The sequence below is a fragment of the Anastrepha obliqua genome, chromosome 5, assembly GCF_027943255.1.
Source record: "Anastrepha obliqua isolate idAnaObli1 chromosome 5, idAnaObli1_1.0, whole genome shotgun sequence".
NCBI classification, from domain to species: Eukaryota; Metazoa; Arthropoda; class Insecta; order Diptera; family Tephritidae; genus Anastrepha; species Anastrepha obliqua.
In genome coordinates this window covers 128,138,857-128,166,570 of record NC_072896.1, presented here as the reverse complement: position 1 = coordinate 128,166,570, position 27,714 = coordinate 128,138,857, and the positions used below count along the sequence as shown (strand labels likewise).

Below are 27,714 nucleotides of genomic sequence, written 5' to 3'. Positions count from 1 at the left end.
ATCTACATTCTCTTAATTTTCTTAAATTAAGTTAGTCTTTAAATGACCGGTAACATTGCTTTGCATATAAAAAGCTGGATAAACTCTAAAACTATCTGCAAACAGACACCTAATCGGCAACTAGAAGCATTTCAGCTGTATAGCGTTAATTGTAACCAATTTTTATATATATTCGTATGATTTTCTCAAAGCAACCTTGTAAAGTATGTTTAATGAGAAGAGCTAAGAGTTTGGCATAGTGCCATCAACTTTTATGAATTCGCCTTAAAACAGCCTCAACCAAATGCCACTTATTGAATTTAGTTTGAGATTGTGTATAATAAACAATTTAAGTATTTTGTGAAAGTGTTTACATCTTAAAAGTAAACAAGTTATTGATAATCGGTGAAAAAATAAGTGAAAATATGATTAGATAAAGCACATCTGTATACGGCACTATAATAATCTCCCTTATTGTAAATATCGGATGCGTAATTCGACACGACCGCGACCTTCAATCAAGATTTGCATTTAATTGATAAGAGAACAAAGCAAATAAATAAGTTCTTTTGGTACATGTTTCGCTCTTGCAGTTGCAGTTGGAATAGTATATCACCTAAATTAATTATTGAACTTGTTTACAAGAATACACGACTGAATTAAAATCTTCAAAGATTATAAAATAATGAAGCTATTTCTCAGTTGGACCTCATTGTTTCTTGTTATAATGGCGCTGTCTTACACAACGTCCCTCTTTAGTACTAAGAAACTATTATCTCCAGTTATCTTTAGTAAGTTATATTTGTACGTTTTTATACATAAATCAGCGAAAAACATTTATATATATTTCTTTTGGCAGTTCCGGGCGACGGCGGTAGTCAATTAGAAGCCAAACTTAATAAATCTGATGCACCGGTCTATTGCTGGAAAAAGTCGGATTGGTATAGCCTGTGGTTGAACTTAGAACTGTTGGTTATACCTTCAGTTTATTGCTGGATCGAAAATGTGAAACTATATTATGACAAAAATACACGAACTACGCACAACTCACAAGGTGTAGATGTAAGAGTTCCTGGATGGGGAGACCCTGAGGTGGTGGAATGGATAGATCCGACGCACAATAAAGCAGGGGCGTACTTTAAGGATATATCCAATGTACTTGTGGATTTGGGGTATGAACGAAAAAAGAATATACATGGAGCCCCGTATGACTTTCGTAAAGGTCCAAGTAAGATTTTGTACTAATAATTTTGTATGGTAATATATGTAATAAAATTTATTTCTAAACAACTACGTACGAGCCCAGGCGAACAAAGCCAATATTTTATTGATTTGAAAAAGCTAGTTGAAGATACATATGAACGTAACTCAAAATCGCCCGTAACCTTTATAACGCACAGCATGGGCAGTCCGATGACATTAGTGTTCCTCCATCAACAGACAACGGAATGGCGAAGGAAATATGTTAAAAGGCAAATAAGTCTAGCCGGAGCTTGGGCGGGTAGTATGAAGGCCGTCAAGGTGTTTGCAATGGGTGAGCCACTGAACTTGTGTTAAATGAATATAAACATATGTAAGTATGCATATTACTAGCCTCTGAAAATTAGTATAATAGCCATCATCTAAATTAAAGTTTTACTATCAATTGGCTGTTATTGGACTGGTTGTAACAACGTAAGGCATTTATAAATTTTGAGAGACTACTCTTGGAAAAACAGTCCTTGGCCGGACGGCAATACGTTTGTTTGTTTATTTGTTAACAGTAATAGTAGTCCCGCCAGTGTCGGGTATATCACCTGTCATCTTCGTCTAGCTCATCTAGGGGTAGGCCCAGGAAACATGCTGTTTCGACGGGATGAGTCTAGAGGGAGAGGAGTGTTAGATGAGTCGGTTTTAGGGGGCATGTGAAAAGGTGGTTAGTGTCGTGCGGGGTGCCTTCACATGCCGGGCATATGTTTGGTATGTCGGGGTCGATTCTGGATAGGTAGAAGTTTAACCTGCTACAATATCCACACCGTAATTGTGCCAGTGTTACACGTGTCTCACGAGGAAGCTGGAGCTCTTAACCTGCTGTAGGTGGTGGTTGGACTCCGATTACGGCATTCACAGGACGGGAGCTTAAGAAGGTGGTGACAGTCTCCCGGTGAATGTCGTTTATTGACTGTCTAAATACTGTCAGGTCCAGTAGATTGCGGTCAGTTTTGTCCTGGATTTCGTAAGCGTAGTCTAAGAGATGTCTCCTGACGTGCCTGGGAGGCGGCTCAGGCTCAAGCAGGTGTCTGCAGGGGTGAAACCTGCGGTAACATCCCAGCAGAAACTACTTGCTGAGCAGTTTGTTATGCTCCATTACTGGAAGCATTTGTGCCTCGTTGTGTAGGTGTTGAACCGGGGACATCAGGAGGCAACCGGTCGCTGTCCGAATGTCAGTATTTTGGCATGTCTGTAGCTTTGTCCACTGCGTGTCACTAGTTCCAGGCGACCAGACAGGCGCTGCATAGTTTAGAACCGGTCGACCAATTGCCTTAAATGTCGATAGCAACAGTTCTTTGTCTATGCCCCAAGTGCTGCCGGCAAGCGATTTGAGGACCTTGTTGCGGTTTTGGACTTTAGTGGAAATTGCGGTTGTGTGCGCCGACTCCTTTATCGTACAGTCGTCAGCGTATGAGACCAGGGAAACTCCCGCTGGTGGTTGGTGGAGCTTCGAGATATAGAAGTTGAACAGCAAGGGAGAAAGGACACCACCCTGCGGTACACCTTGCTTTATCTCCTCTGCTTTGATGTTTGATCTGGAAAAGTCACTGACGAGTGACGACCGCTCAGATAGTTTGCGGACCACCTCTTCAGCCCTGGCGGGAGTGTCGACTGATAAATATCATCTAGTAGCGTGGAATGGTTGACTATGTCGAAAGCTTTTTTCAGGTCCAACACTACTAGGACAGTCCTCTCGCAGGGGCGGTTTTGGTTAAGCCCGCGGTTTATTTGGGTGTTTATGGCGGTGAGTGCGGTGGTGGTGCTATGCACTCGTCGGAAGCTGTGCTGATGTGGGGCTAGGGCCAGGTGTTTCGTGAAGAGTGGGAGTAGGAGGGCTTCAAGTGTCTTCACTAGTGGGGAAAGGAGAGTTATCGGACGATAAGATTCCCCTTGGTTGGCGGGTTTCCCAGGTTTCAGTAGTGGGACCATTCTCCCTGCTTTCCACTTGTCAGAGATGATGAGAGTTTTTTTATTACGGTCTTATAGACCTAGATAATATTTGCAAAATTACATTAAAACTACTAAAAGATATAAAGTATATACTGAACAAACTTCAAGTATATAAGGTGGGTATTATTGGCACAATAAATTTCAATTATATATTTATAACTATCTAAATGCTATGGAAAGCTTAGAATACTCATATAAAAGTTTCTTAAATATTTCTGGACTCTCACAGTTTTTTAAGTGTACAGGTAATTCATTATATGCTCTAACTCCTCTACAGTATAAGCTCCTCCTGTCCAATTCATTTCTGGCTATTGGGACGTGAAAATTACTTCTGTTCCTTGTTTGGTAGTTGTGAATTTCACTGTTGTATATCATTCTATTACTTAGATATCCAGGTAGATTGCCTAATTATATATTATGTATGAATTTCAAAGTGTAGTATGTCACTAGTTGTTTCACACTGAGCCAATTCAATTCTCTGAGCATTTCTAGAATTGGCGTGTCGTATCGTTTTCTTAAAATAAAACGCATCGCTTTATTTTGTTTCTTTTGTAGATTCGAGATTTGAGTGTCGGTGAACGTAAATAGAATTGTCGGACAGTAAATGAAGTGAGGCTCAATCATTGATCTATACACCATAATTTTGTATTTCTTGCTGATAAATTTACATGAGCGGAGCATAATACCTATCTTTTTACCTAGTTTCGCTTCTGTATATTTCAAGTGCTCATCGAATTTTAGCTTATCATCAATTATTATTCCCAAATACTTTATTTTATCGACTCTTTGCAAGGGATTATTTGCAATATTCAGCGTTATAATGTCTGGATCCACTGTTCTTCTTGTCATTAGCATATATTTTGTCTTATCGATGTTAATTTTCAGTTTGTTATGGCACAGCCATATGTATATCGTATTTAAATCTGTTTGCACTTTAGATATAGCTTCTTCCATTGTTGGAGCACTCAGAGTTAATAAGGCATCATCCGCGAATAGACGAATTTTACAAAATTTTAGGTATTTAATAACATCATTGATGTATACTATGAATAATATTGGTGCGAGCACAGAGCCCTGTTGCAATCCTATTGGAACATCTATTTCTGAAGAGACAGCATCTCCTATTACCGTTTTTTGTCTTCTACCGCTTAGATAACTTTCAAACCAATTTAAAGATTGGTTTTGTACGCCAACATTGTGTAGCTTCTTTATTAAATTGTCTCTGTCTACGGTTTCAAAAGCTCTTTTCAAGTCTAAAAAAACTGATATTGTGATCTCCTTCTTTGACAAATTTTCTTTCCACTCTGTAATTACCACGTTTATTGCCGATTCACACGAGTGCTTAGATCTAAACCCAGATTGTTCCTGTATTATAATTTGATGGTCATCAAGATACTGTAGCAGTTGGTCTTTGGCTATTGTTTCAATTATTTTTTCATCACATTGCAATGTGTTTATAGGACGCAGTTCTTCTGGTTTTGTTGTACCTCTAATCTTTTCCACTGGAATAACTACAGAGATTTTCCAGCACTCATTGATTAGGCAGGCATATGTATATCCCAAGTACTCCATAGAGTCTTTTATTACACCTTCCGTTAACATTTTTTTACCACCATATTTATTTTTTAATGACGAAACAGTTTTAATTATATCATCCGTGGTGACCCTCCTAAATTCAAGTATGTTTCTGTCCAAAACTTCACGCTCTTCATTCATTACAATGTTTTCGATACTATTATGAATTGTCATGATGCTTTCTACAAAATATTTACTAAGCTCATTTGCTATCTCATTTTCATCTTCGATCCACACGCCATTTAATACCACTTTCTTTATTTTAGTTGTGTTGGTGGTCATATTAACAGTATCTTTGAGACATTTCCACATTAGTTTTTGGTTGTAGGAATTCATAGATATTTTGCTTTCCATATATTGTGCTTTCTTTAGCTTTACCATTTTCTTATAGTATCGTTTTAATAAATGATATTCACGCCAGTCATTACTTCTTTCAGCCGTTTTAAAAAGTTCGAATTTTAATTTATTAAGCTCCGTAAGTTCTCTATCATACCATTTATTTATTAGTTTAATTTGAACTAGTTTGTCATATGTTAACTTTGACATGATATTAATCAGAATACTACTTAGCTCTTTAGTTCTAAGACAGATATCAAGATTATTCAACTGAACCAAGCTGTAGTTGCGCAGGTGTTCAACAAGATTTACTTTGGAATAATTTTCCCAACATTTTCGGATTTCAAGGATTCTCATTTTGTATTTTCTCTGCACAGGCAGTATGAACTGTATGGTTTCATGATCGGATATTTTGTATTTATCTAAATTACATATTTGTATTTCGCTCCTATTAGAAAATAGCAAGTCAATTTTTGTCTGAGCTGATTTCGTGATTCTTGTATTGAAGGAGATTCTTTGGTACATTGAGGAAGCTTGGAAAATACTAGTTAGATGGTTCGTATATGTTGATTGATTGTTCATATTTATATTATTTTTAGAACTTCAATCATTCTTTCGATCTCTTCTTTATTTGCTGTTATACTGTTACTGTTCAAATAAATGCACTTAATTTGATTTTTTGGTTTATAGCTATTTGCATACTTAATTTTTGATTGCTAATACCCAAGTTTCTTCCTCCTTAACTCCAATTTATGTTTGTAGCATGGGCAATTTTTATCAAGCGTATCGTGATTAATATCTAATGCCATGTTGTAGTCATTATTCGCTCTGATACAATTTAGGCATTTCATTATTGGGTTTTCGTTGCACAATTTAGAATTATGATTACCATGACATTTTTGGCACGCTTCATCATTTTTACAATCGACCAGCTTGTGATTAAAACCTTTGCATTTAACCAGTTAACTGTGATTGACGAGTATACTCGTCATGGATAAGTGGCAAAATTTTGTGTATTGACGAGTATACTCGTCATGCGTATAAATTAGTGACCATTGGCTATTTAAATTACAATTTTTGAGAAAAACAACACATATTCTCAAATTTCAAGATGTTTAGAATATTTTGAGGCTATGCCGGAATAAAACAAACAAATAGAAAATATAAACAGTTTGAGATGATGTCATGTTTCCCCGTATGCACTTATTTATGTGCGATGATAACGTTCATTAGATGTTAACCTAAAAGGGGCAAAGGCAAAAGTCAAAAATCAGGAAAGAATCCCCATTTGCAAAGTCCCATTATGTATAATACCCTGTTTCGCTGAGTATCACTCCACAGCATGAATTTGAATTCTTACTTTTATATGTATAATATTTAATTGAATTTATTGCGTTTTTAGTTTAATATGTATGTAATATATGCTTATGTTAACCAAAGAAGCAAAGAAAATAAAATTTTTAATTTTATAAAATTAACCCATCTTTTTTATCCAATATCTTACCAGCGCAACTTACTCTGTGATTGACGAATATACTCGTCATAGCTCAATTCTGGCGACACAAAACTGTGCGCACTTTTAAATGGGAGCGCCACAGTTAACTGGTTAAAACACATCAGTACATTTACTGCGTCAAACACTTTACATCGTTCCCATCCTAAGTTTAAGCTTTCTGCTTCTATCACTTTTACAAATTCTACATTATTTATTTCAATAATCGCATTATAATAAGATCGGTTGTCTTTCTTTCTTTCGTATTGTTTCACCACTGTTAAAGTGCTTAGGCTAAGGCTGGGATTTTGCTTTTGTAGTGATTCAAGTAAATCTTTTTGTTCGTATTTGAAATTAATTCCAGTAATTAAAAACCTTGGCAGTATAGGCTTAGGTATCTTAATTTCATATTCACATCCAATATTATTTACAATAGCTTCTCTAATTTTGTCACGCTCATCTATATTATCACTTTGTATTATCATTACACCGTTGTTTGTAGTTGCAATACTTGAGATTTTCAGATTTTTTGGGTCTACTTTAGCACTCAAATCTTTTTTTGTTTTTTCTCCTGTTTGTTTAATTTTAGGTTTTACTATTAAGGCTACATCATTTTTTGGCTCTGCTATAGTTCTCTTTTTTTTATTTTTCAAAACATCAGCATATGTCGAATTTAATTCATTTGTGCTATTACTTATTCGCTTCATTTCATTTTGTACTTTTTCGCTCTCTTTTCCAATTTTTTCCGTTCTAATTTTTACCTCTTCTATCATTTCATATAAACTCTTAACTTCATCAATTTTCTTCTCGAATAACTCTTGAGATTTTTCCATCATCACCATGCGCTGAGCGTGACGAACTTCAATGGCCTCTAATAGTAGTTTTAACTCATCTTGGCTATTTTTTATTACTCCTTCAAATTCATTTTTATACTCATTCAAAATCGAGTTATTCTTTTTAACACTCATATGCATGTCTTGTAATACAAGATCAACATTTTGAACATAGGTAATGCACTCATCACACATAAAACGAATCATATTATTCTCTCCCAAAATTTTTGTGCTGTATTTATCCACTCCTGAGCATGTTTTGCTTTCATGGTAATTTTTGCCATATACACCTTCACATCTAATACCGCTCTCTCCTCTAATCGATGATTTGCATTTAGCGCACACACTCATCTCGCTATATATATATAAAGCGAGATATAAAAAACCGGCTAAAATAGCTCGCGCATCTCTTCGGGTCCGACGAAGTACAACCGTTGAAGGTGATGGCCACCTTGTCGTTGTGCTTCGTCGGGTTCGACAGGGACCTAACGGTGGACCAAAGCTTACTCACCCCAGAGGTGAGGTTACAGGTCTTCAAGTGCTCAACCCATTTAGTCCGCTTGTGTTGGTCTACCAGTTGCCGGATCTCCAAATTGAGATCCCTTATGCGGGGATCCTCGGGATCGGCCTGGCGTAGGTGGTCACGCTCGTTTGCCAAGCTGGCTGCTTCGGCTGGGGAATGAGGACGGATGTCCTTAAAGCTTCCAGCTGGGATGAAGCGAGCCGCAGCAGCTGTGAGCACCTTGCAGAATGCGCGTTCGCCTGCGCGCACATCGGTGGGGATGGGAAGAGCGGCGAAGGTGTCCTCAGTGAATTCCGTGAAGCCGGCCCAATTAGCTTTTTTAAAGTTAAAATAGGACCGGTGGTTCGCGGAAACAAAGTCGGCAGGTCTCTCAATCGAGATGATAATGAGCAAGTGGTCTGATGCAAGCGATAGCATAGGTCGCCACGTTATGCTATTTATCAGACCCGCGCTAGCTATTGTTAGGTCAGGCGAGCTGCTACAATTGCCCACTACCCTGGTGGGGGCTTCGTCGTTCACAGTGCTGAATGTCGAATCGTCTATTTGCTCTGTCAATTGCTGTCCCCTACGATCATTTGGCAGGCTTGAATGCCAAAGATCGTGATGCGTATTAAAGTCACCTACAACCAATCGGTTTTCACCTCTGATGAGCGTACCTATATCAGGGTGATATCCTGCCGGGCAGCAGGTGATAGGGGGTATATAAATCTTAAAAATTTCGAGCTCGGAATCGCCTGTCCGGACAGCTATGCGTTGACATTCTAAGGTGCTGTCCCTGTGGTCGATTCCTTCATCAATGAGACGATACTGCACTGTGTGGTGGACTATAAACGCTAGGCCACCACCATTGTCTCGCTCGCGATCATGTCTGTGCACGTTATAGCCATCCCTGGTGATCAGAGAGGACCTAGCGTGAAGCTTGCTTTCCTGGACCGCAGCTATCTTGATACTGTGCCGGCTCATGAAGTCAACTATCTCGCCGACCTTGCTCGTGAGTCCGTTACAGTTAAATTGAAGAAGCTTAAAGCTTCTGGGTGATGTCGTTGTAACTCGGGGGATGAGGGACGCATGGGGTTGCCTACGTTGGGCCTGCTGTACAATCCGCTGTTGTTGTTGCGGCCTGATGATGGTGGGCGGCCGCGCCATGGGTGGCGTTTGCGGGTGCAGGGCTCTACAGCAGGGGGCAACGTAGCCAGTTGTCCACTCACGGGTGGTGCGCAGGCCGGAACATCTCCGAAAATGGCAGCAGCCATTGCAAGAATTGCACTTGACTGATGCCAGATTCCGAGGTATTACGGCCTGACACTCGGAACAGACTGTGCGGGGGACCAGGAGCTGCTGGTTTATCCCCGCACTGGGGTTGGAGCAGGAGGGAAGGGGATGGGTTAAGTCAGGGGAGTGGTGTTGCTCCGATAGGCTCCTTACCGTAGAGGTATCGGTTGGTAGTGCCGGCCTATCAGGGGGGGTAGTAGCCGTGGAAGCATTAGACGCCTGTTGGCGGGAACAACACGAGGCCACATACCATGTGGTCCACTCCCTATGTATCTTAAGGCCTGAGTAGGTCTTAAGATGGCTCTACCCGTTGCACTTGTTGCACCTAACCGAGGTGGAGTTCGGGTGGAGCCGTTTATGGCAGACGCAGCAAAGAATACTTCTGGCACAGGGTTGGATTCAACTCCAGCCCTGAGGAGAAGTATTTGGAGCAAGGTTGCTTCGAGGAGTTGCTCCTGTTTACTAGACAGGGCTAGTTTACTGGGGCGGCAGCCCTTGATAGGGAAAAATCCGAGACATTCCGGTAACGTAGAACCGGCTGCCATGGGAATGACGAGAATACGTAGTTTATTTTGCTTTTTGTACTTATTTGAACCGGTAAAAAACTGTAATTCCAAGAGCATTGCGCAAAAGCTAATGGAAAAATATTTGTGTTTTTACAACTATAAACACCTAGACCCCATTTTGCCCTTAATTTACAGCATGGCTGGTAACATGTTTATGTACAGCCAACCCACGTATGTTCTTTTTAACTTTGTATGTATTCAGTAGGCATAAACAGTAATTTTTTTAAGGTGACGATTTGGACTCATTTTTCCTCAGCGCTAAAATTCTAAAAGAGGAACAAATTACTAATCCTTCTACCGCATGGTTGCTACCTTCTCCGCTCTTTTGGCGCCCGAATGAAGTCTTAGTGGAAACCCCATCGCGTGTCTACACAATGTCACAGTTGAAACAGTTCTTCAATGATATTGATTACAATATTGGATGGGATATGCGAGAAGACAATATACAATTCACATTGAATTTCAGTCCCCCAGACGTGGAACTACACTGTCTTTATGGTGATGGCTTGGACACTGTCGAGCGGTATGTAAGCAAAGTATACATAAAATACTAAAATAAACATACCATGTCTTTTAAGTTTGCAATATAAAAAGGATACAATTGCTGACGAAACTCCCAAGTTGATCATGGGAAAAGGTGATGGCACCGTAAATCAACGTTCATTGCGCGCATGTCACGCTTGGATCGGACGACAAAGCGCCCATATTACCAACGTGGCTCTGAATGGAGTGGATCATATGGGTATACTTGTGCACCAAGACGTTTTAAATTACATAAAAAGTGTAATGCCGACATAAATTGTAAATCATATTAAGTTATTTACTCAGTTTTTACTCCTCCTTTTTTATATATATACCTAGTCGAAAATGTTTACTCAAGGCTAAAATTTGGACGCGCTTTCCTGAAACCTCGTTTAATGATGTTGAGAAATTTTTATGGGAAATGTTGTGTTAAAATGCATGGAGTGTGCGAAGATAGGACAAATCAAACAATATAATGGTGTGTTACAATTAAAGCAAACACAATTTTGTTCGAAAGTACTTACTTTGCAAAGTAATACTCGTACATAAAACAGCGATTCGAATTTTAAAACTACTATTACTACTTCTACTTGTGAAGAGATGTGTCTTTGATTCAATTTCAGGGATGCCTTGTAAGAAAATGCCTGCATTTGCCGCAAAGATTACGTACTTCTCAAGATTCGGGTTGTACTACGGCTATGTGCTTAAAAATACTGCAAGCCAATCTAGATTTTATCTTTACGTGCAAGATCTTCATTCATTGACTATTTCATGCACCAAATATTTGAATCTGAATGATGGCAATACTTCTTGCCATAGGGATGATTGCTTAATTTTTTATTAATGAACTGAATCAAACTGTTCTGCCTTTGCCATTTAAAAGTTTTGGCAGTTGTGTTATTTATTAAGGAGCAAAGTATAATGAATTAGGGACGAAAGAGAAGTTCGAAGAAATTGAAACATTGAAATGGAATATGAATCAAAGTTTAAGAAATAAAAGGGTACAAATAACTTTTGACATGAATAGAAATTAAAATTTAGATTTTTATTCAGAAGTGCACCGTTATTAATTCATATTTCTTCACTATAGGATTTTCAATCTTACAGACTGAATTATATATTAAATGCAAATTAAGACTAATGAATATTCAATGTTAATACTATTTGAGATGATACCAAATTCTTTAAGTGCTCCAAAGATTGGCGCTAATGTTAAATAACAACGCTGCTTTAACAACGTTTACATAAAAAGCAGTTTGAGAACGTACGACTCAGTTTACAATCTTGTTTGAAAAATCATTCCCGCTTTCTGACTTAAAACTACAGGGCCTTTGGTTTTTCGTAAGTCATCTTCGCACAATCCAAGCATTTCAAAAACAAAACCATTTTTTATAAAATCTTTGAATACATAGCTAAAAAGCGAAGTCGTTTCAGGCATAGTGTAATAATATAAAGTCAGTAGGATGTACGCACATTTGAAATTACCTTATTTTTGTTTTTGAAAACATTTTTTGAAGAATGAGCCACAATGAAAAAAAATTACTGTAAAACAGCCAAGTCCGCGTACTGAAAACGAATGCCATTACTACCGGGCACGCTTTATATCAGGGGACGAATTATTAAATCGGTTTTTTTTTTACTTTGAGAAATAATCTGAAGCGTACAACGGTGTAAATGTTCATACAAAATTGTACGACTTGAAATGTTATGTAAATATTTTTATGTATTGTATGTATGATTATTTGTGCTTCGGTGTATTAATAATAGTATAGTCCTATCGCACGTGCATGTGTTATTCTCTTGCTGCTGACTAAGTCATAGATCTGATTTATCTTTGAAATGTACACAAATTAGGAACATTTATATGTAGGATATTTACGATTTTCCACGTGCAAGATAATTGTCGAAACCGTTTGATTGAGAGCACGCGCGCGCCCATGAATAGCTTTTCACAAAACAATTTGCTCAAAATAGGGCAGGAAAAGCACTAAAATTTACAAATAGAACGCATAGCAGCACTTGCTCCTGGGGATAAGTAATTATCGCTGTAGGAGAGCCACTCGCATTGAGCACAAATTGTTTGCACAAGTACGCAAATAAGCTTAAGAGTATTTCTTCACAAAAAATGTAAAAATGTAAATATGTCGCGCTGCGTTTATGCAAAATATTGGCAAAACTTCGCTTTTCCTAAAAGTACGAGTATATACCCAAAGATGTGATTCTTTCTGGGACTCAGTACTGCAAGAAAGAATTGGTTACAGCTCGGGCAAGCAGCGGTGACCAAAATAATTAATTTGTTTAAATTTCTCTACCTATTGGACTGACTTTAATATTCATTATTCTACTCGCGATATGTGCTTACTTGGGCTAGGGGGTTATATAAAAGTGGTAATATTAGGGAGATCAGGAGAAAGACTCTGCGGAAGTTTTTGGACTTTTGCACGTTAGCAACGGTGAGTATGAACTTTACGACGACATGGAACATTTCGAGTTTTATTAAATACTAATTATAACACCGTGCATCAGTTCTCACACATGAGAAAATTTACATGTGGTAGTAAATCTGTATTTTTAGTTTTTCAGAATTTTTTTAAAGAACTCAAAGTTTCTGTTATTCATTTATTTAAATTTTTACCCCATAGTCCCTTAAAAGAGAGCCACACGGAATTGTCAACCACCCCTTATTTAATACACCTTGGTCAGGAATTATCCTAATTCTACAAAATTATATGACATACCTATATAGAGTTAGAGGTGTTTCATATTCATGTTTTGATATTCAAAGAAAAATGCTATTTTTTAAGGGCCACTGTGAAAATTAAAAAAAAAAAATTTTTTTTGCATAAATTGTTAGTATTACTACTCAAGAAGATGTGGTAAAAATTTTAAAGCGAAATTCGCTTTATTCCCGATTCTATGTGCACTTAAGTGAGCGCCCGTCGGGTCGGCTCCGCAGCGCTTACGATACGATGCTATATTTCAAACGCGTTTTTCTCGAAACGACTTTTTTTGGTACGGTGGCAAAGATTTCTCGAAGACTGATGAACCGATTTTAATTTTATTTTTTTCAAAATTTTGAAAATAACAATTTTTTTGGGCCTGTTGAAAATAAAAAAAATGTTGAAAAACACAAATCGAAATTCAAATCACCACCATTTTGTCAAAATAAAAAAAAAGAGGCTACGTACAACGATAGCCACTATTGTGTAGATTAATAAAATTTTTGAGTGTCTGATTTAAGATGATTATTCATTGCTGTATCGCTGCCACCAGATGACGTCATTTTTTTTAACTCGTTACGTTTATTTACATAAATTTGTCAATTTTCAATAATATTTTTTAATAAAAATATACATCAACGTAGTTTAATACATATATTATAAATTGCCTTTTGTCCGATCCTCGAATAATCATTCCTAGTTACAAAAAAAATTCCCAAAATCCCTTCACAGTGGCGTTCCCCCTTAATATAAATGATCGCAAGTTTATTTCATTATAAAGAGGAAGGTATGCCGTTAATAGTGAAAAATAACATCAGGCAAATAACTACCACGACCACGTTTACAGGACAATATTTTTTTCATGAAATTTTCCATAACCTAATTGCATAGTGGCTGCCCTATGTCCTCGATAGCCTCACGAATTCCATCTTTGAGGTCTTGAATCGACCCTGGGCTGTTGGCGTAGACCTTCTCTTTCACGTACCCCAAAGACAAAAATCATAAGGTGTTAAATCACAAGATCTCGGTGGCCAATTGTGATCACCTCTTCGGGAGATAGCACGGCCCGGAAACTTTTCCCGTAAAAGATCAACGGTTTCGTTGCTTGTGTGGCACGTAGCGCCGTCTTGTTGAAATTAATCGTTGTCCAGATCAATACCATCCAACTCCGGCCATAAAAAATCGTGAATGATCTCTCGAGAGCGATAGATAACACCTGTTATTGGAAAACCCTATATATATGGGTACCAAGTGAAAGTAGAATGTCAAGAGAATACCAAAATATATATTTTGTTGCCAAAATATGAGAAATGTTGTTTTGAAATTTTCGTTCTTCGCTCTGTCTTTCATAAGCATGGAGAAAAGAATTCAGAGGTGTGGCCAAAATTTGACCGTTAATCGTCTCTCAGTGGTTTTTTAGGAATCAGCTGATTGGCTCACGTAACCGGGGCCATGGCAGCGGTTTGCTTACGAAATAATTGAGATTGTGTTGGTGATGCACGAAAAAGCATGTTCTCACTCCTGTTGCTTCTATGCCATCTGAACAACGCGTGATTGAACGAATATGTGAATAAGGGTGAAATGAGTGGGAATAATACTGCTGCCGAATCCCCGTACCCCCGTGACAAAGCATTCGTACGTGTGTGTTTAATACCGGAATATTTCAATCACAAAGTTAATTAAAATGACCGATGGTTTAAGAAAAATCAATTCAGGAATGCAAAAACTCGATTATAACGTAGGGAAATTTTTCTTTATAAACATTTAATTTGCTCAAGAAGAAAATACTTGAGCTGACTACTACTCTTGCCAAGAGGGATCATTTCAAGTCATCAAAGGCAATTGCAGCAGAAAGCAACAGCGAGAACTGTGGGGCGTCGATTGTACAACATGAACATAAACCAGGCAGAATAGCTCTAAAGTTCCTCTGTTGAAACAAGCAAATTTAAGGAAGAGAAAAAGTGTTGCTAAAGAGCACAAGTCATGGTGAGGACCAGGTGATATGAAAAATTGGTAGAGCATACTTTGAGGCGATGAAACAAAAATGCATTTATTTGGAAATGATGCTGGGAAAAATGTCAAACGTCGTAAAGGACAAGAGTTCTCACCGCAGTCTACAAACAAACAAAACCAGTCAAAGGGATAGCAACATAATAAATTGGGGATGCTTCTCTTGCTATGGAGTAGCTCCTTTTCACCTCATAACCAATAAAATGGCAAATTTATTTACAAGGGCATAGTGTCCAAGAAACCCCATTGAGGTCCTTTGGGGAGATTTAAAGAAGCGAAGCGGGAAGGAAATATTCAAAAATAAGAATAAGGCTGTGTTCGTAAATGCGACATGACTTGCAGCATAAGCATCAGTGGCAACACTGCATTTTGACATTTGATACTTCTTATACAATTTTTGACAATTTGCAAATACGTTTGTTTGCATTTTTGAACGCGTATAATACTAAAATGGAAATTTTGCTGAATCTAATACTAGACGAAATTAGTGAGCAAAGAAAAGATAGATTTTCTTTGAATTTAAGAAAAAGAAGGCTATTGAAGTCAAAGAGAAAAATGTTTAGGTACAAATGTTTGTCTTTGAAAAGAAAAATACCTAAGAACAAATCGTTTATTAAAACAAAAGAAGTTTCCCGAGGACATTTTCTATTCCCATTTCCGAATGAATTGGGCCACTTTTAAAGTAAGGTTTTATAAGTTTTATGAAAATTAATAATTTATAGTTTCACTTTAATAATTTGCTGTTGGAGGAGTCATTGAGTGCCTTGTACCATAAACTTCGTCGAAGTCCTCAAAATACCTCCAGGATGTAGCTTTTCTACCGGAAGAATTATTTCTTTTCTTAATGCGCTTGTACGTTACCAAGAGATTTAAGCATTTTCTCTGCGCTGTGGTGCTGTCCAGTCTTATATTGGGATTTACATTTTTAACTTCGGTCACAACTTTCTTCCACAATACATTTTTTTCCTTCTACCCGATTTAAACTCGTCCTCCATATTCAACCGTACTCTCAGCAATAACTTTGTCTCCGCATTAGTGAGATTTTCACTAAAAATTTAAAAATAATAATTTATACAATTATTATTAACATAATTTAACTAAATTTCAATACAAAAATTAAAATAAAACAGTTTTGCTTACTTTTCATCAGGCATCGTAGTTAAATGCAGTAAACAATTTTTTGATAGAAATTATGAGTGACAACTGATAGAATTGTTGTCTTTTTGAACGCTTGATTATTGCAGTGCTGCCATATTGGCATTTCTGAACGTTCTGTTTGTTATGGAATTGTAGTTTGCGCGTCATGTTGCATTTACGAACACAGCCTAATATATGGAAAAAAGCAAAGAACTATGGTATTCCATTCCTACAGAAACCCGCCGTAGGTTTATCAATTCTATGTCAAATCGAATACAAAAGTCATTGACAATCATGGTGGGCACTGTGCCTATTTTAATGAACATATGTGTATGTTGAGTGTGTAAGAGTCAAATCTAAATAGCCAAGAGTCTAACCTGCTGCTAGAACACAATTGTGACGAGGTAGTGCGTGAACCACGGGGCAGCTGAAGATCTTCATTTGCTATGGTTCAATTCATATTAAATAAAAGGCTTGTGTAGGATTTCTTTTGAATAAAATTTCTGACGAAATTTATTAAACATTTATTTTCTTTAATATTTACAATACAGTGGAAATGGTTTCAATTATTGACTGCTTAAATTTAAATTCAAATTTGTTTGTTCCGTAGTTGGTTAGCTAATTCAATACTCTGCACTTTAAATAATAAATAAAATTTCAATAGCAAAAGCAAATTTACAAACAACAAAATGCATTCCCAACGTTTATAGGGAATTTATTTATCGTGAAAATTGTTGATATTGTTCCAAGTGCCAGACAGTAAATCTTTCAGGTAGGCTTAGAGCTTGCAAGCCAAGTTACTGATAGGCACTTCTTCGTTCTTTCCAACTGTATTTCGATGGTCAACTTCATTACTTGTACGAGTCTATGTAATACAAGTTCGGAATATGATTTCTCAATGCCACTTGCATTTGAAGCAAATGTCACTGAAGGTCATAGTCGCTGAGGGAAGCTTTCGAGCATTTACGCTTTTGCAATGGCTAAAAGTTTAACTTCGAAAACTTCTTTTGCACTTAGATTTTATAAACATAGAGTAATTTATAAAAGAAAAATACACGAAGCTACAATTCTTATTGCAGGTGGAAATTAATAACATTTTCAACTTATAAAATATTACAATTTCGGTTAGTTCGACTAGTTTTAACCTACTACTTCTTATTTCAATTATGCTTGTACGTACAGCACGATTAAGTATTTTGCGCTGGGCGAATTATTTGTCAATAATTTTTTGAGCAAAATTTCGTTCCTTATTAACTGTGCTTAAGATAATAATGTTCTGTTCCGTTAATGCATACAAAACTATATTACTTTAGATAAAAAATCCTTCTTCTAAATACATATCACAGATTATTTTGCAGGCGCATTTTTTAAAAACAAAAAACGCATAATTTCAGTATTTGAAATCCAACATTATTTTGTTTTCAAATGAAATTTCGAACGTATAAAGTTGATAGAAAAAATTGTTTTTTACGTTTTGTGTATGTACTTGTGTGTATATACATATGTACTTATATATACATATTCACACGCAAATGTATGTCTGTATATGTAATGAAGCACTTGAATTTCTAAATTGTCTGATTGTAGCCAAAATGGGGTTGGTGTCGAAATTCTGTATGTACAAAATTCTAAAAACAAAATTCTGCTTTTTAAAATACCTCTTTTTAAAATTCTGCTTTCTAAAATTCTGCTTTCAAAATTCTGTATTAGAAAATTCTGTATTAAAATATAATGTTAACAATGTTAAAGAGGTAATGTAATTATTTAATTTATTATTATTATTATTTTTTATTATTATTCGAGATATTAAATAAAAAATAATAATAATAATCATTTTTTCTTCAGTTTCGATAGAATCCACAGTATTTTTGCGTAGAACTTCTTTTCGCGTGGGCGGCCTTCGGCCGCGCTTCAAAAAAATAACCCTCATCAGTCCAACTCCGGCTACGCAATCCACAGTATTTTTGCGTAGAACTCTTCTAAAAAACAACGAACAGCTGCGAAGAAGTATTAAGAAAAGAAATGATTTAAGTCACACTACATATTTAAAAAGAATTCCAAAAAATATTGTAATTGGCTAAACTAAAATATTGTTATCGCTTAAACATATACTACATATGTATATTTATGGAATAAATGTTTATTTTGTTACTTCTTGTAGGACGAAAATCACAAAACTTGAATAAAGCAGAATTTTTCGCATTAAACATGCAGAATTTTGGAAAGCAGAACTTGAAAAAGCAGAATTTTAAAAAAGCAGAATTTTTTTGCAATTTACAGAATTTTGTAATACAGAATAATGACACGCTCCCGCCAAAATGTATAATATAATCTGTATGTGCGTACATGTGTGAAATTATGGAATTATATGAAATGAAAATATTGTGTGTCTATATATTTTTCCAATTTTTTTGAATTTGAGCACCAGCAACTAAATTATGTTCTTAATATCGGAAATTCCATTTCAACCCAAAATAGTTGTTTTCATTTAACTTTAACATGAAAACAAAAAACCAAAAAGAAAAATATCAAAAATTACTTACAATTAACTATTTACATACGTATGTATGTATATGTATGTGCATGCACAAGTAAACTCAATTTTCTGTTTGATTTGTTATCGGTTTTAAAGCTAAAAAGTTCAGCAATCAAAATCCTTCAACAATTTCAACGTCTTACATTCTCATCTGTACTTATAAATAAGAGCGACATGTGCAGAATATTATTTATACTTTAAATAAAAAAAATCAATTTCTCTACTTCTACATACATACATATACTATATACTACCACATATATAAATATTTATATCAAAATTGTTTAAAACCCATATGCCCTCCCTACTTCTTTGCTTCCTACCCTCTACCAATCTGTTTCGGCAGCTGGTCACAAACTGGACGTGGCCATGAAGCCCTGTCGACGCTTCAACACACGTGTCTTGTGCAGCTCGCCCTTGTGGCAGGGAATCACGGTGCCCTGATTGATGGCTAGGTTACGACTGCTGCCATAGCCGCTGCTGCCGATCAGTGTGCCCAGCATTTTGCTCACCGAAAATTTGCGGATCTGTTTTTGTGGGCGCGCTCGTGAGTCGATGATCAACTTTTCAAAGGCCTTGGACAAAATAGGGGTATACTCGGCCACGGAAACCTCACAGAAACCAAGTGAATGTGCAGCAGCTAGTGCGGCACCTTCCTTTTCGGGTATCTACAAGCAAAAGAAAGAAAAAGTGTTATTAACAATATAATAAATTGCATAATAAGTATGTATGTACAATTATTATACTTCGGCAAACTGGGTTCGTTGGTCTGACATACTCGCTTTCATTTTTGATTTTTATTCATTTGTATTTGAGGGGCATACATTTGTCAAATAACTCATACCTGTACAGCTGACCAAGTCACAAATATGTAGAGTGATTTATATGAGAAGAAAAGAAGCTGACTGAAAATTCCCACATTTCTTTCTTTAAGTGGCATTCGTCAAAAATAAACGAGCAAGGTCTGAAGGACAGAGATGGAAAAAGTAAGAAAGTAGCCCATGCAAGAGTACTCATAAAAGCAACGATGACTGAACACAATTTGTCTGAGAATTTATTTACATGCAAATATATGCACATGCATACATACGAGTATATTCATATTTCATATGGGAACTAACATTTTTCGTATGCGCTGTCCAATATCAACGCCTTAGCTGTAAAAGTCAATAGGTTACCCACAAGATCACCAACCTGGGCTGGGCAAGAAGTTTGAAAAAAGGTTTTTTCAAAAATAAAACACTTAGCAGTTCCGATAATGATTGACTTCATTTCAATCAATGCTTTTGAATTATTTAGAACTATAAACTTCATCCGTTGTGCTCGTCGTATGTTCGTTTTCTTGTATGAACGGCCGAAACTTACCTCTCTCAAGTGATCCAAATCGGCTTTGTTGCCTATCAAATAGGCCGATGGGCTATTCTGTAACGCCTTAATTTCACCCAGACATTTGGTGGCGTAGTCAAAGCTTCTGCGTTCCGTTATATTGTAAACAACCATACAAGCATCGGCCCAAAGAACCTGAAAAATAGGAAAGGAAAACATTTTAAAGAAAATGTTTTAAATGTAATTATTTAGATAGTTTCTTTCAGCTACTCGAGCATAACGAAATAATTTGTAAAAACTTACACCGCGTTACACACATTCTGTCCCATGAACCAAATATACTTTTTCGGAAAGGGGATAAAAAATAAAAATACACGTGTATCGGCGATTTTCATGTACACGTCACAATTTTTTTTTTTGTTTTTTATAACTTTCTTGTATGCATATCTGTATAGCCACACGATCTCAGGATTAGCTTAACGGATTTGAATGAAATTGGGCACACAGATAGTGTATCACATTTCTAGACTTTTCACCTAGGTGTTGCAACTGACAATGTTTCACAGGGTTGCCACCTGTTCGAAATTAAAAAAAAAAATTTCATGAGATATGCCGATGTGGGTATCAAAAGAAAGGTATTTTACTCCGCATTTCAATAGAGATATAAAACCCCGAATTTTTTCATTAATTTTATTATATTAAAATTAAAAATTGTTACATTAAAAATTTTAATGCTTTTAAAGAAACTTAGGCCTTTTATTTTTGCGTTTGTAATTTAAAATCAGCCGCCATTATATTCCACTGCCTAAAGCGTGATGCAAAGAGTTCGGCTGTTCTCTTTGACAAATTTCCTTCTCGTACAAGGTCATTGAAGTCGGCTTTCGTTACTAAATGCGGCACTGCAGTCCCAAGTTCACTGGGTGTTGGTACAAATTTCGATACTTCTGGTTCCCCGCATCTCGTTTATGTGTCGTTTATGTCAGACAAGAATGTGCATACATACATACATATGCAAGTTAAATTATAAATAATTGGCTTACTTGTTCTACTGGAAAATCATCCTCATTTCCGGCATATACATCAACAATTTCTACTTCCGTCAGACCGGCATCCAGTGAGATCGTTTTATTATACAGCAGATCTGTGTTTGAGCGATATTCGCCAATAAATCGGCCTGTCAGATAGCGCACTGTCAATGCTAAAAAATAAAGTAAATATCGCAATTAATATTCGCCTTAGACTGCTTCATTTGCTTAAAGAAACAACATAGCATTGCCATCGACGGCAAAAATATATTTTATTTTAATGGTACAATATATCATTCATCAATTTATTGCTATTATTTTTGTTTGTATCTATAAAATCAAAATATAATAATTTTCTAAATTTTCTGGCAGTGTGGTAGCGTACGCCATCTGTCGCTATTATTTCTGTTTATTATATTCCATCTATGTGATGTTTATACTTGTTTATGTGTATGTGCGCATACATATACGGAACATTTTGATAAATGTTTTTGTTTTTCCTAAGTTTATTATTGATCCACTGTAGTATTTGGCGTGTAAATCATGCATACACTGACAAACACTTTCATGATACAAATACAGTAGAGCGCCGATTATCCGAAACAATTGGTGCAGAGGGTGTTCGGATAATCGATTTTTCGGATAAACGAACATTTGCGAAATTCCAGTTCTTTGTTGAGGGTAGGGTAATAAAACATGCCATTCGATTAGGAATACATATTATGTATGTAATGCTTTTTAATGATACACTAGAGTACAGTACATATTATATTATGAATAGTCACATACACATTTAAGTAGGGATTGCATACACGGTACATAAATACATATGTCTAAACATTTTTTAATAGTACAAAACTAATCTAAAAAAAAAGTCGAACATATTTGTTTGCTTAAGTTTTGAGGCTCGTTTTTTTTGCCGCCAAATCTCTTAGGCGTTTTAAAGACTGCACAGAATCGCATTCGTCTTGGTGTCCCAACCATTTAATAGCAGTCTCAAATAATTTAAAGGCTTCTTCATTGGACGGACATTTTTCAGCTGAGACGATATCATCACTAATTTCGTCTTCATCGTCGTCATCTTCAGGAACTTGAACCTGTGCTATTATATCGTCGTCTGTCAACAATTCGTAGCCAGGATCATCCTCGTCAAATTCTAGCCATTCATGTACGTTTTCTTGGTCACATTCTTCAAATCATGAAAACCACGCTTCTGCTGCCATGTAAACAGAATCCTTCAAGTTAATACCTTTGTAGATTTCAAGAATTGTTTTATCTTCCTCTTGGCCGATTAGGACACTACGAAGCAACGCTTTTCTGTAGTAACATTTGAAGGCTTTGAACACCCCCTGGTCCATAGGTTGAACGACTGAGGTAACATTGGGTGGCAAAAAAAAACACCTTACATTTTCCATCTTCTCTCTCAAGTGAAAGGTTTGAGGGATGACTTGGAGAATTATCAATCACTAATAAAACATTTCCAGTGTCTCCAGTTTATATTTGATGTTTTTCAACCTCTGGAATGAATACAGCGTCATACCACTCGATAAATACTTGAGTGTCCATCCTGAGATTAATGAGAGATTGCCCAAACAAAACTGTCGGTGTCGGATGCGCGTTCGATGCGCGTTCATTTCGCGGCACGATAACACCACCGACGCTGTTATATTTAGGAACTGCGATACTAACTTAAATTCATAAAGCGCGTGATAGAAAGCAAGTATGTAATTACATATGTACAACGCTGTCAATACCTATGAATCATGTTCTAAATATAACATGCTATCGATGAAGACACGGAAAATGCCAAAATCATGACGTTCCCTTGCGTGCTCTCTGAGTCATTTCTATTAAACGTTTCTATTTTGTTTGTACATACTTTTTTTATTCTTTATATCCGAAAAAGGCGTCATGTTTCCTTTCGGTTAACCGACGTTTCGAATGACCGGCTTTCGGATAATCGACGCTCTACTGTAGTGGTAAATATGCCTTGATACCTGGTTGTTCCTGCAGGCAGATCGTCCACCTATCGCTCACATACTTAGGCGCATGCATACATACAAGCATATACGCCTCTCAGTTTATCTATATATATATATATATTCATTTATGTGTATTAATAAATAGCAGTGAATATATTTATGTAAGTGTATAAATAGCCGAAGAGGGGGTTTATGGGCGATCATCAGTCGTTTGGTGACGAGTTCAGTGCTCATCAGCCAATCAATGCTAGAATATGTTTTGTATTTCTGTCACGGGAAAGCTTCCTACTAAAACCTGGACCTTTGACCTCTGGAGTTGTATAAAAGTGTGGATCCCCCCATTGGTAGGACGCACGCACATTAAACCGAAAATTGCTAAAGAAGCCTGACCAACAGCTAGCAGGAAATATGTATATAAGCCAGTTTTGGGAAGTGCTGCCATTTGCTGGCAAATCGAGTGCTTAGAAAATTTATGTGAGCATTAGGACTGTAATTTTGCAAATAAATAGAGAGTCACGTTATTCATACGCCCTGCTGTGGTCGTTTAACAATGCAAATAACAATTAAACATCAGTTTTTCACATTTAAACAAAAATTAAACATTTTTAATTTAGTACATGGAATATTCTTCGACACTTGAGCATTGAACTCATGACCATTGATTGTTATTCATATTAATTGAAGCATCTATCATATAAAAACATTTGCGCTTGCGGAGGAGCGACAGATAATTCATTTGTATGTAAACATTTTCCTTTTGTTTTTGCATCATTCGTTAAGTAGGTGGACTGATTATCGGTTATTAGCCGTTATGTGATAGGGTAGAATAATATTTCAGTGCATCAAACTTTAAAACTGATAGGTACACATACATATGTACGCAAGCTGTTTCCGATAGCAAGCGCTCGCGGCAGAATATTTTATTTCACATTTTTTCGTTACATTCCAGAATAAATTTCAAAGACATTTCGTTTAATAGTCTTATCCAAATGCAATTGGTTCGGAACAATAAACAATTTTTTACATACATATGTACATACATACATGCACATGTACATATATATGTAGGTATTTGTGATATTTGTGCATCTTGAAACATGAAAATATATTTTCAAGTGAAACCCTATTAGGCTATAAATAAATCTTGATTGAGAGACCACAACTTCTAAAGCACGCATACATACATACATGCTTACATACATACATATGTATATATACCTATATCACTTGTACGATACTTTTGAAATGAAATCGGCCACTTCCAATATATAATAGCAGTTGCACGAATATGCAGTCATGTTATGCCATGGAAATACAGGTAATGCACACACCCCCATATGCCACTACACAACATGCAACATATCATACAATAAGCAAGTTCGGATGTATGAACGATAGCCATAACAAAGAAGATAGGAAAAATTGTTACATTGGTGCATTGCAATCGCTGGCTTCACACATGTTTCTTTGAAAATGATTGTTTATGCAACACCACTGACATTGATTCCAGGCATTGGGCACGAGTTTACGGGCAAGGCAATCATGCAATATTTACTTTCTCGTGTATGTTCGCTAACACGGCTGCTGGCAGCGAGGTTAGCACTTCAAGCATGCGATATTATATGATTGGTATGAAATACTGAGAAATGCTTGCTATCCCATAATTGAATATGAAATATGAACAGACACTTTCCTATAACCAGAAGATGGCTATTTGTTGTTCCTTCTGCCCCAATGGTAGCAGTTTGTTTATTAGCTGTACAATTACTTGCAATTTTATTGATTTTTTCTACACATATGTATATGTATATATACAAACTACTTTTAGCCTTTGGCTGTTGGCCGTTGATTGCAGAGTCAAGGCTGTGTGTTAGTACAAGTGGCAAGTGTACCAAATAAATAAATTCTTGATTTGCACAGTTGGTATTGAAAAGTGTTTGCCTGCGTCTTTTTCGCTCATTATTTATCTTTTCCTTAATGTAGTTTTAGGAAACAGGCATTCGTTAATTATCTTAAGCATTTCGACCCTAACTATTTTCAATAAAGAAATATGATATTGAAATACTTTCATCTGGTTCGACGTCAATTAGTAAGCAGAAATTAAAGAGTAATTCTTTGTTTGCAGTTCATTGACGTTAAACGTTCGTTACCAATTTACAAATAAATTTCAGCGAATATGTTTTTGATCGTGCAACTTAATTTATATTCGATGGAGTCAATTTGTATGTAGATACATACGAGTATGTACATATTATTATTATATATATTCATATACTCACAGACACAAAGTTTTATTTAAAAATATCTTTGCGTTTTCTTGTGCAAGGGAATGAAGAATTTCCAATTTTTGAATGCGCAAGCATTTTATTTGGCATCTTTTGTTTTGGAGCAGTTCAATGGCTTGTATTGATTATAAAATACATTGCTAACAGCGTACCTTGTACATCTACATATCGATGCACGTGAATTCTTTTTATTATGACATCTGCACATACAAATGTATGGACGACTTACCAAAGTTTTTTATCAAAATGATTACACCGTGCGACAGTAAAAGTTATCCAAGAAAATTTCCATATGCACATGAAACTGTATAATTTTTTAAGTAATTTTCATTTTTTTATCAATTTAATTTTTAGGGCTTATAATTTCAAAAATCAAAGTTTTCAAAAAACTGTTTTAAATAATCAGGCAATGGAAAATCTCCGAGTGTATTTCTGTTATGAAAAAGCTCCTCAAAAAAAAAAAGCAATTGGCCGTTGGAGTCGACTTAACACTCTCTATTTGTCAAAAAACATCAGCGCACGCCACAAATAAGAGGAAGAGTTCGGCACAACACCTAACAGGAGTGTAAACGCCAATTATTTATATATTTATTAATCATCTCATCTTAAGATATTAATATGGATAGCAGCTAATAAACAAAACTTTTTTTTTACTTTTCACCAGGATAAATACAGTACAATAATGCCCGTTGAAAAATGTATCCTTAAGTATCCTTGAAATTCCCTAATGAATTATTTTGTTAAAAGTTACATACACATTCTTCTTACCCCCTTTGAAATTTCAATATCAGTCAAAAAATTCAATTGAAAAAATGAAAAACGGGGTATGCAAAATTATTAATTGTAAAAATAAAAAATGATTTTATCGCACGATGTTATCGATCAAATTTACATTACGAGTAATAAGAGGGATTCTCGAAACATTCCACTTATGTAAATATCAACTTCGCTACTTCCATTCCAGCCGTCAGTCACCTCAGCAGCAGTCACCTCATTGACAACTGAAGTGTCATGCACTCGTATTGAGCATCCAACAATTGATTGCTCTAGGCTGCGAAATTAATACATATGTACATACGTATGCATGCAGTATTCGTTGTGCATGTTTTTTTAACACACTTTTATTAGGTCGGGTTGTATGTATGTATGTATGTATGTATGTAACGGAATCTTTGAGCTTAATTTTCACTGGCTTCTAAAAATCTGATCGACTTGGAATTTTGCACACCTATCAAGGACCGATGACAATGCAATAATTTGATAAAAGTTTTCCATTATCCTTATTAGGATTGCCAGGATTAATATTTTCTTTTTTTACCTGCGGGCAAAAAGTAAGGTGAATTTGGTTGTAAAATGAAAAATCTTTATTTATTCTTGTAAATCAATTTCATCCCTTTCTAAACAATCCCCTCTCGATGAAATACACTTATGCCAACGATTTTTCCAGTCCCCGAAACATGCCAAATAGTCCATTTCCGGTATAGCCATCAGCACCTTCTTCGATTCAGCTTTTATCTCCTCAATCGACTCGAAACGCGTTCCCCGGAGTGGTCTCTTGAGTTTTGGGAATAGCCAGAAGTCACACGGAGCCCAATCAGGCGAATACGGTGGTTGCGGAACGATATGCGTGGAATTTTTGGCGAAATGGTCACGCAGAACGAGTGCAGTGTGAGACGGTGCATTATCGTGATGCAAAAACCAAGAGTTGTTGGCCCATAATTCTGGTCTTTTTAGATGAATTGCTTCACGTAAACGACACATAACGCTCAAATAATATTCCTTATTAACAGTTTGGCCAGGTGGAAGGAATTCATAGTGCACCACACCACGAAAATCGAAAAAAACTGGCCAATGGAGTGGGGTAGCCGTTTCTCAGGCTCCCTCCACGAAATAAGTTCTTCATCCCGATTACTTCTTTATCACGGCCGATAACTGCATAGCCTTAGACTCACAGTCGATAAGAAAGGAATTAAATATAACACGAATATATCGAATCATTAATTCACTGACTGCAATGATAACAATAATTTTCATTCATAATAAAAAATAGTTGAAAAAAAACTAAAAAACACGCTTTTTTGCTAATCGAACTAAAAAGTAGAAAATAAAAAATAGTTTAAAAAAACTAAAAAACACGCTTTTATTGCCAATCGAACTAAAAAGTAGAAAATAAATTTTAATGACAAAGAGACCTATAATGAAGTAATAGCAAATCGAACGATCAGTCATAGTCAACTACCTCACAACAGAATTATAACAAAAATTAAGATACAAATAGAATAATTCAAATTAGAGTTAAAAGCGTGGGATGCATTTTGCTTCACTTTCATAACCCTCTGTACATAGGTAGTTGCCAATAGAATAATTGTAATATTTACTATATCAAGCATCCCA

General features: G+C 36.2%; 2 protein-coding genes across 3 annotated transcripts in view; one reads left to right on the top strand and one right to left on the bottom strand.

Moving 5' to 3' along the window:
* The first annotated feature begins 245 nt into the window (after positions 1-245).
* On the top strand, positions 246-12,081 carry LOC129246968 (phospholipase A2 group XV-like). The gene is made up of 6 exons (XM_054885736.1): positions 246-770; positions 839-1,207; positions 1,286-1,513; positions 10,006-10,300; positions 10,356-10,560; positions 10,639-12,081. The coding sequence occupies exons 1-6, from the start codon at positions 665-667 to the stop codon at positions 10,660-10,662; spliced, it is 1,227 nt and encodes a 408-aa protein (XP_054741711.1). The 5' UTR covers positions 246-664; the 3' UTR covers positions 10,663-12,081.
* A 4,594-nt stretch (positions 12,082-16,675) lies between these two features.
* Positions 16,676-27,714, bottom strand: part of LOC129247881 (ras-related and estrogen-regulated growth inhibitor-like protein) — a 30,264-nt gene continuing 19,225 nt past the window's right edge. For both annotated transcript variants that reach the window (XM_054887241.1, XM_054887242.1), the window contains exons 3-5: positions 21,069-21,226; positions 20,068-20,223; positions 16,676-19,370 (exon numbers count right to left, since the gene is read on the bottom strand). In XM_054887241.1, coding sequence (XP_054743216.1) covers positions 19,053-19,370; positions 20,068-20,223; positions 21,069-21,226 — 632 coding nt within the window. In that variant the 3' untranslated portion in view covers positions 16,676-19,052. The remainder of the gene's footprint in view (positions 19,371-20,067; positions 20,224-21,068; positions 21,227-27,714) is intronic.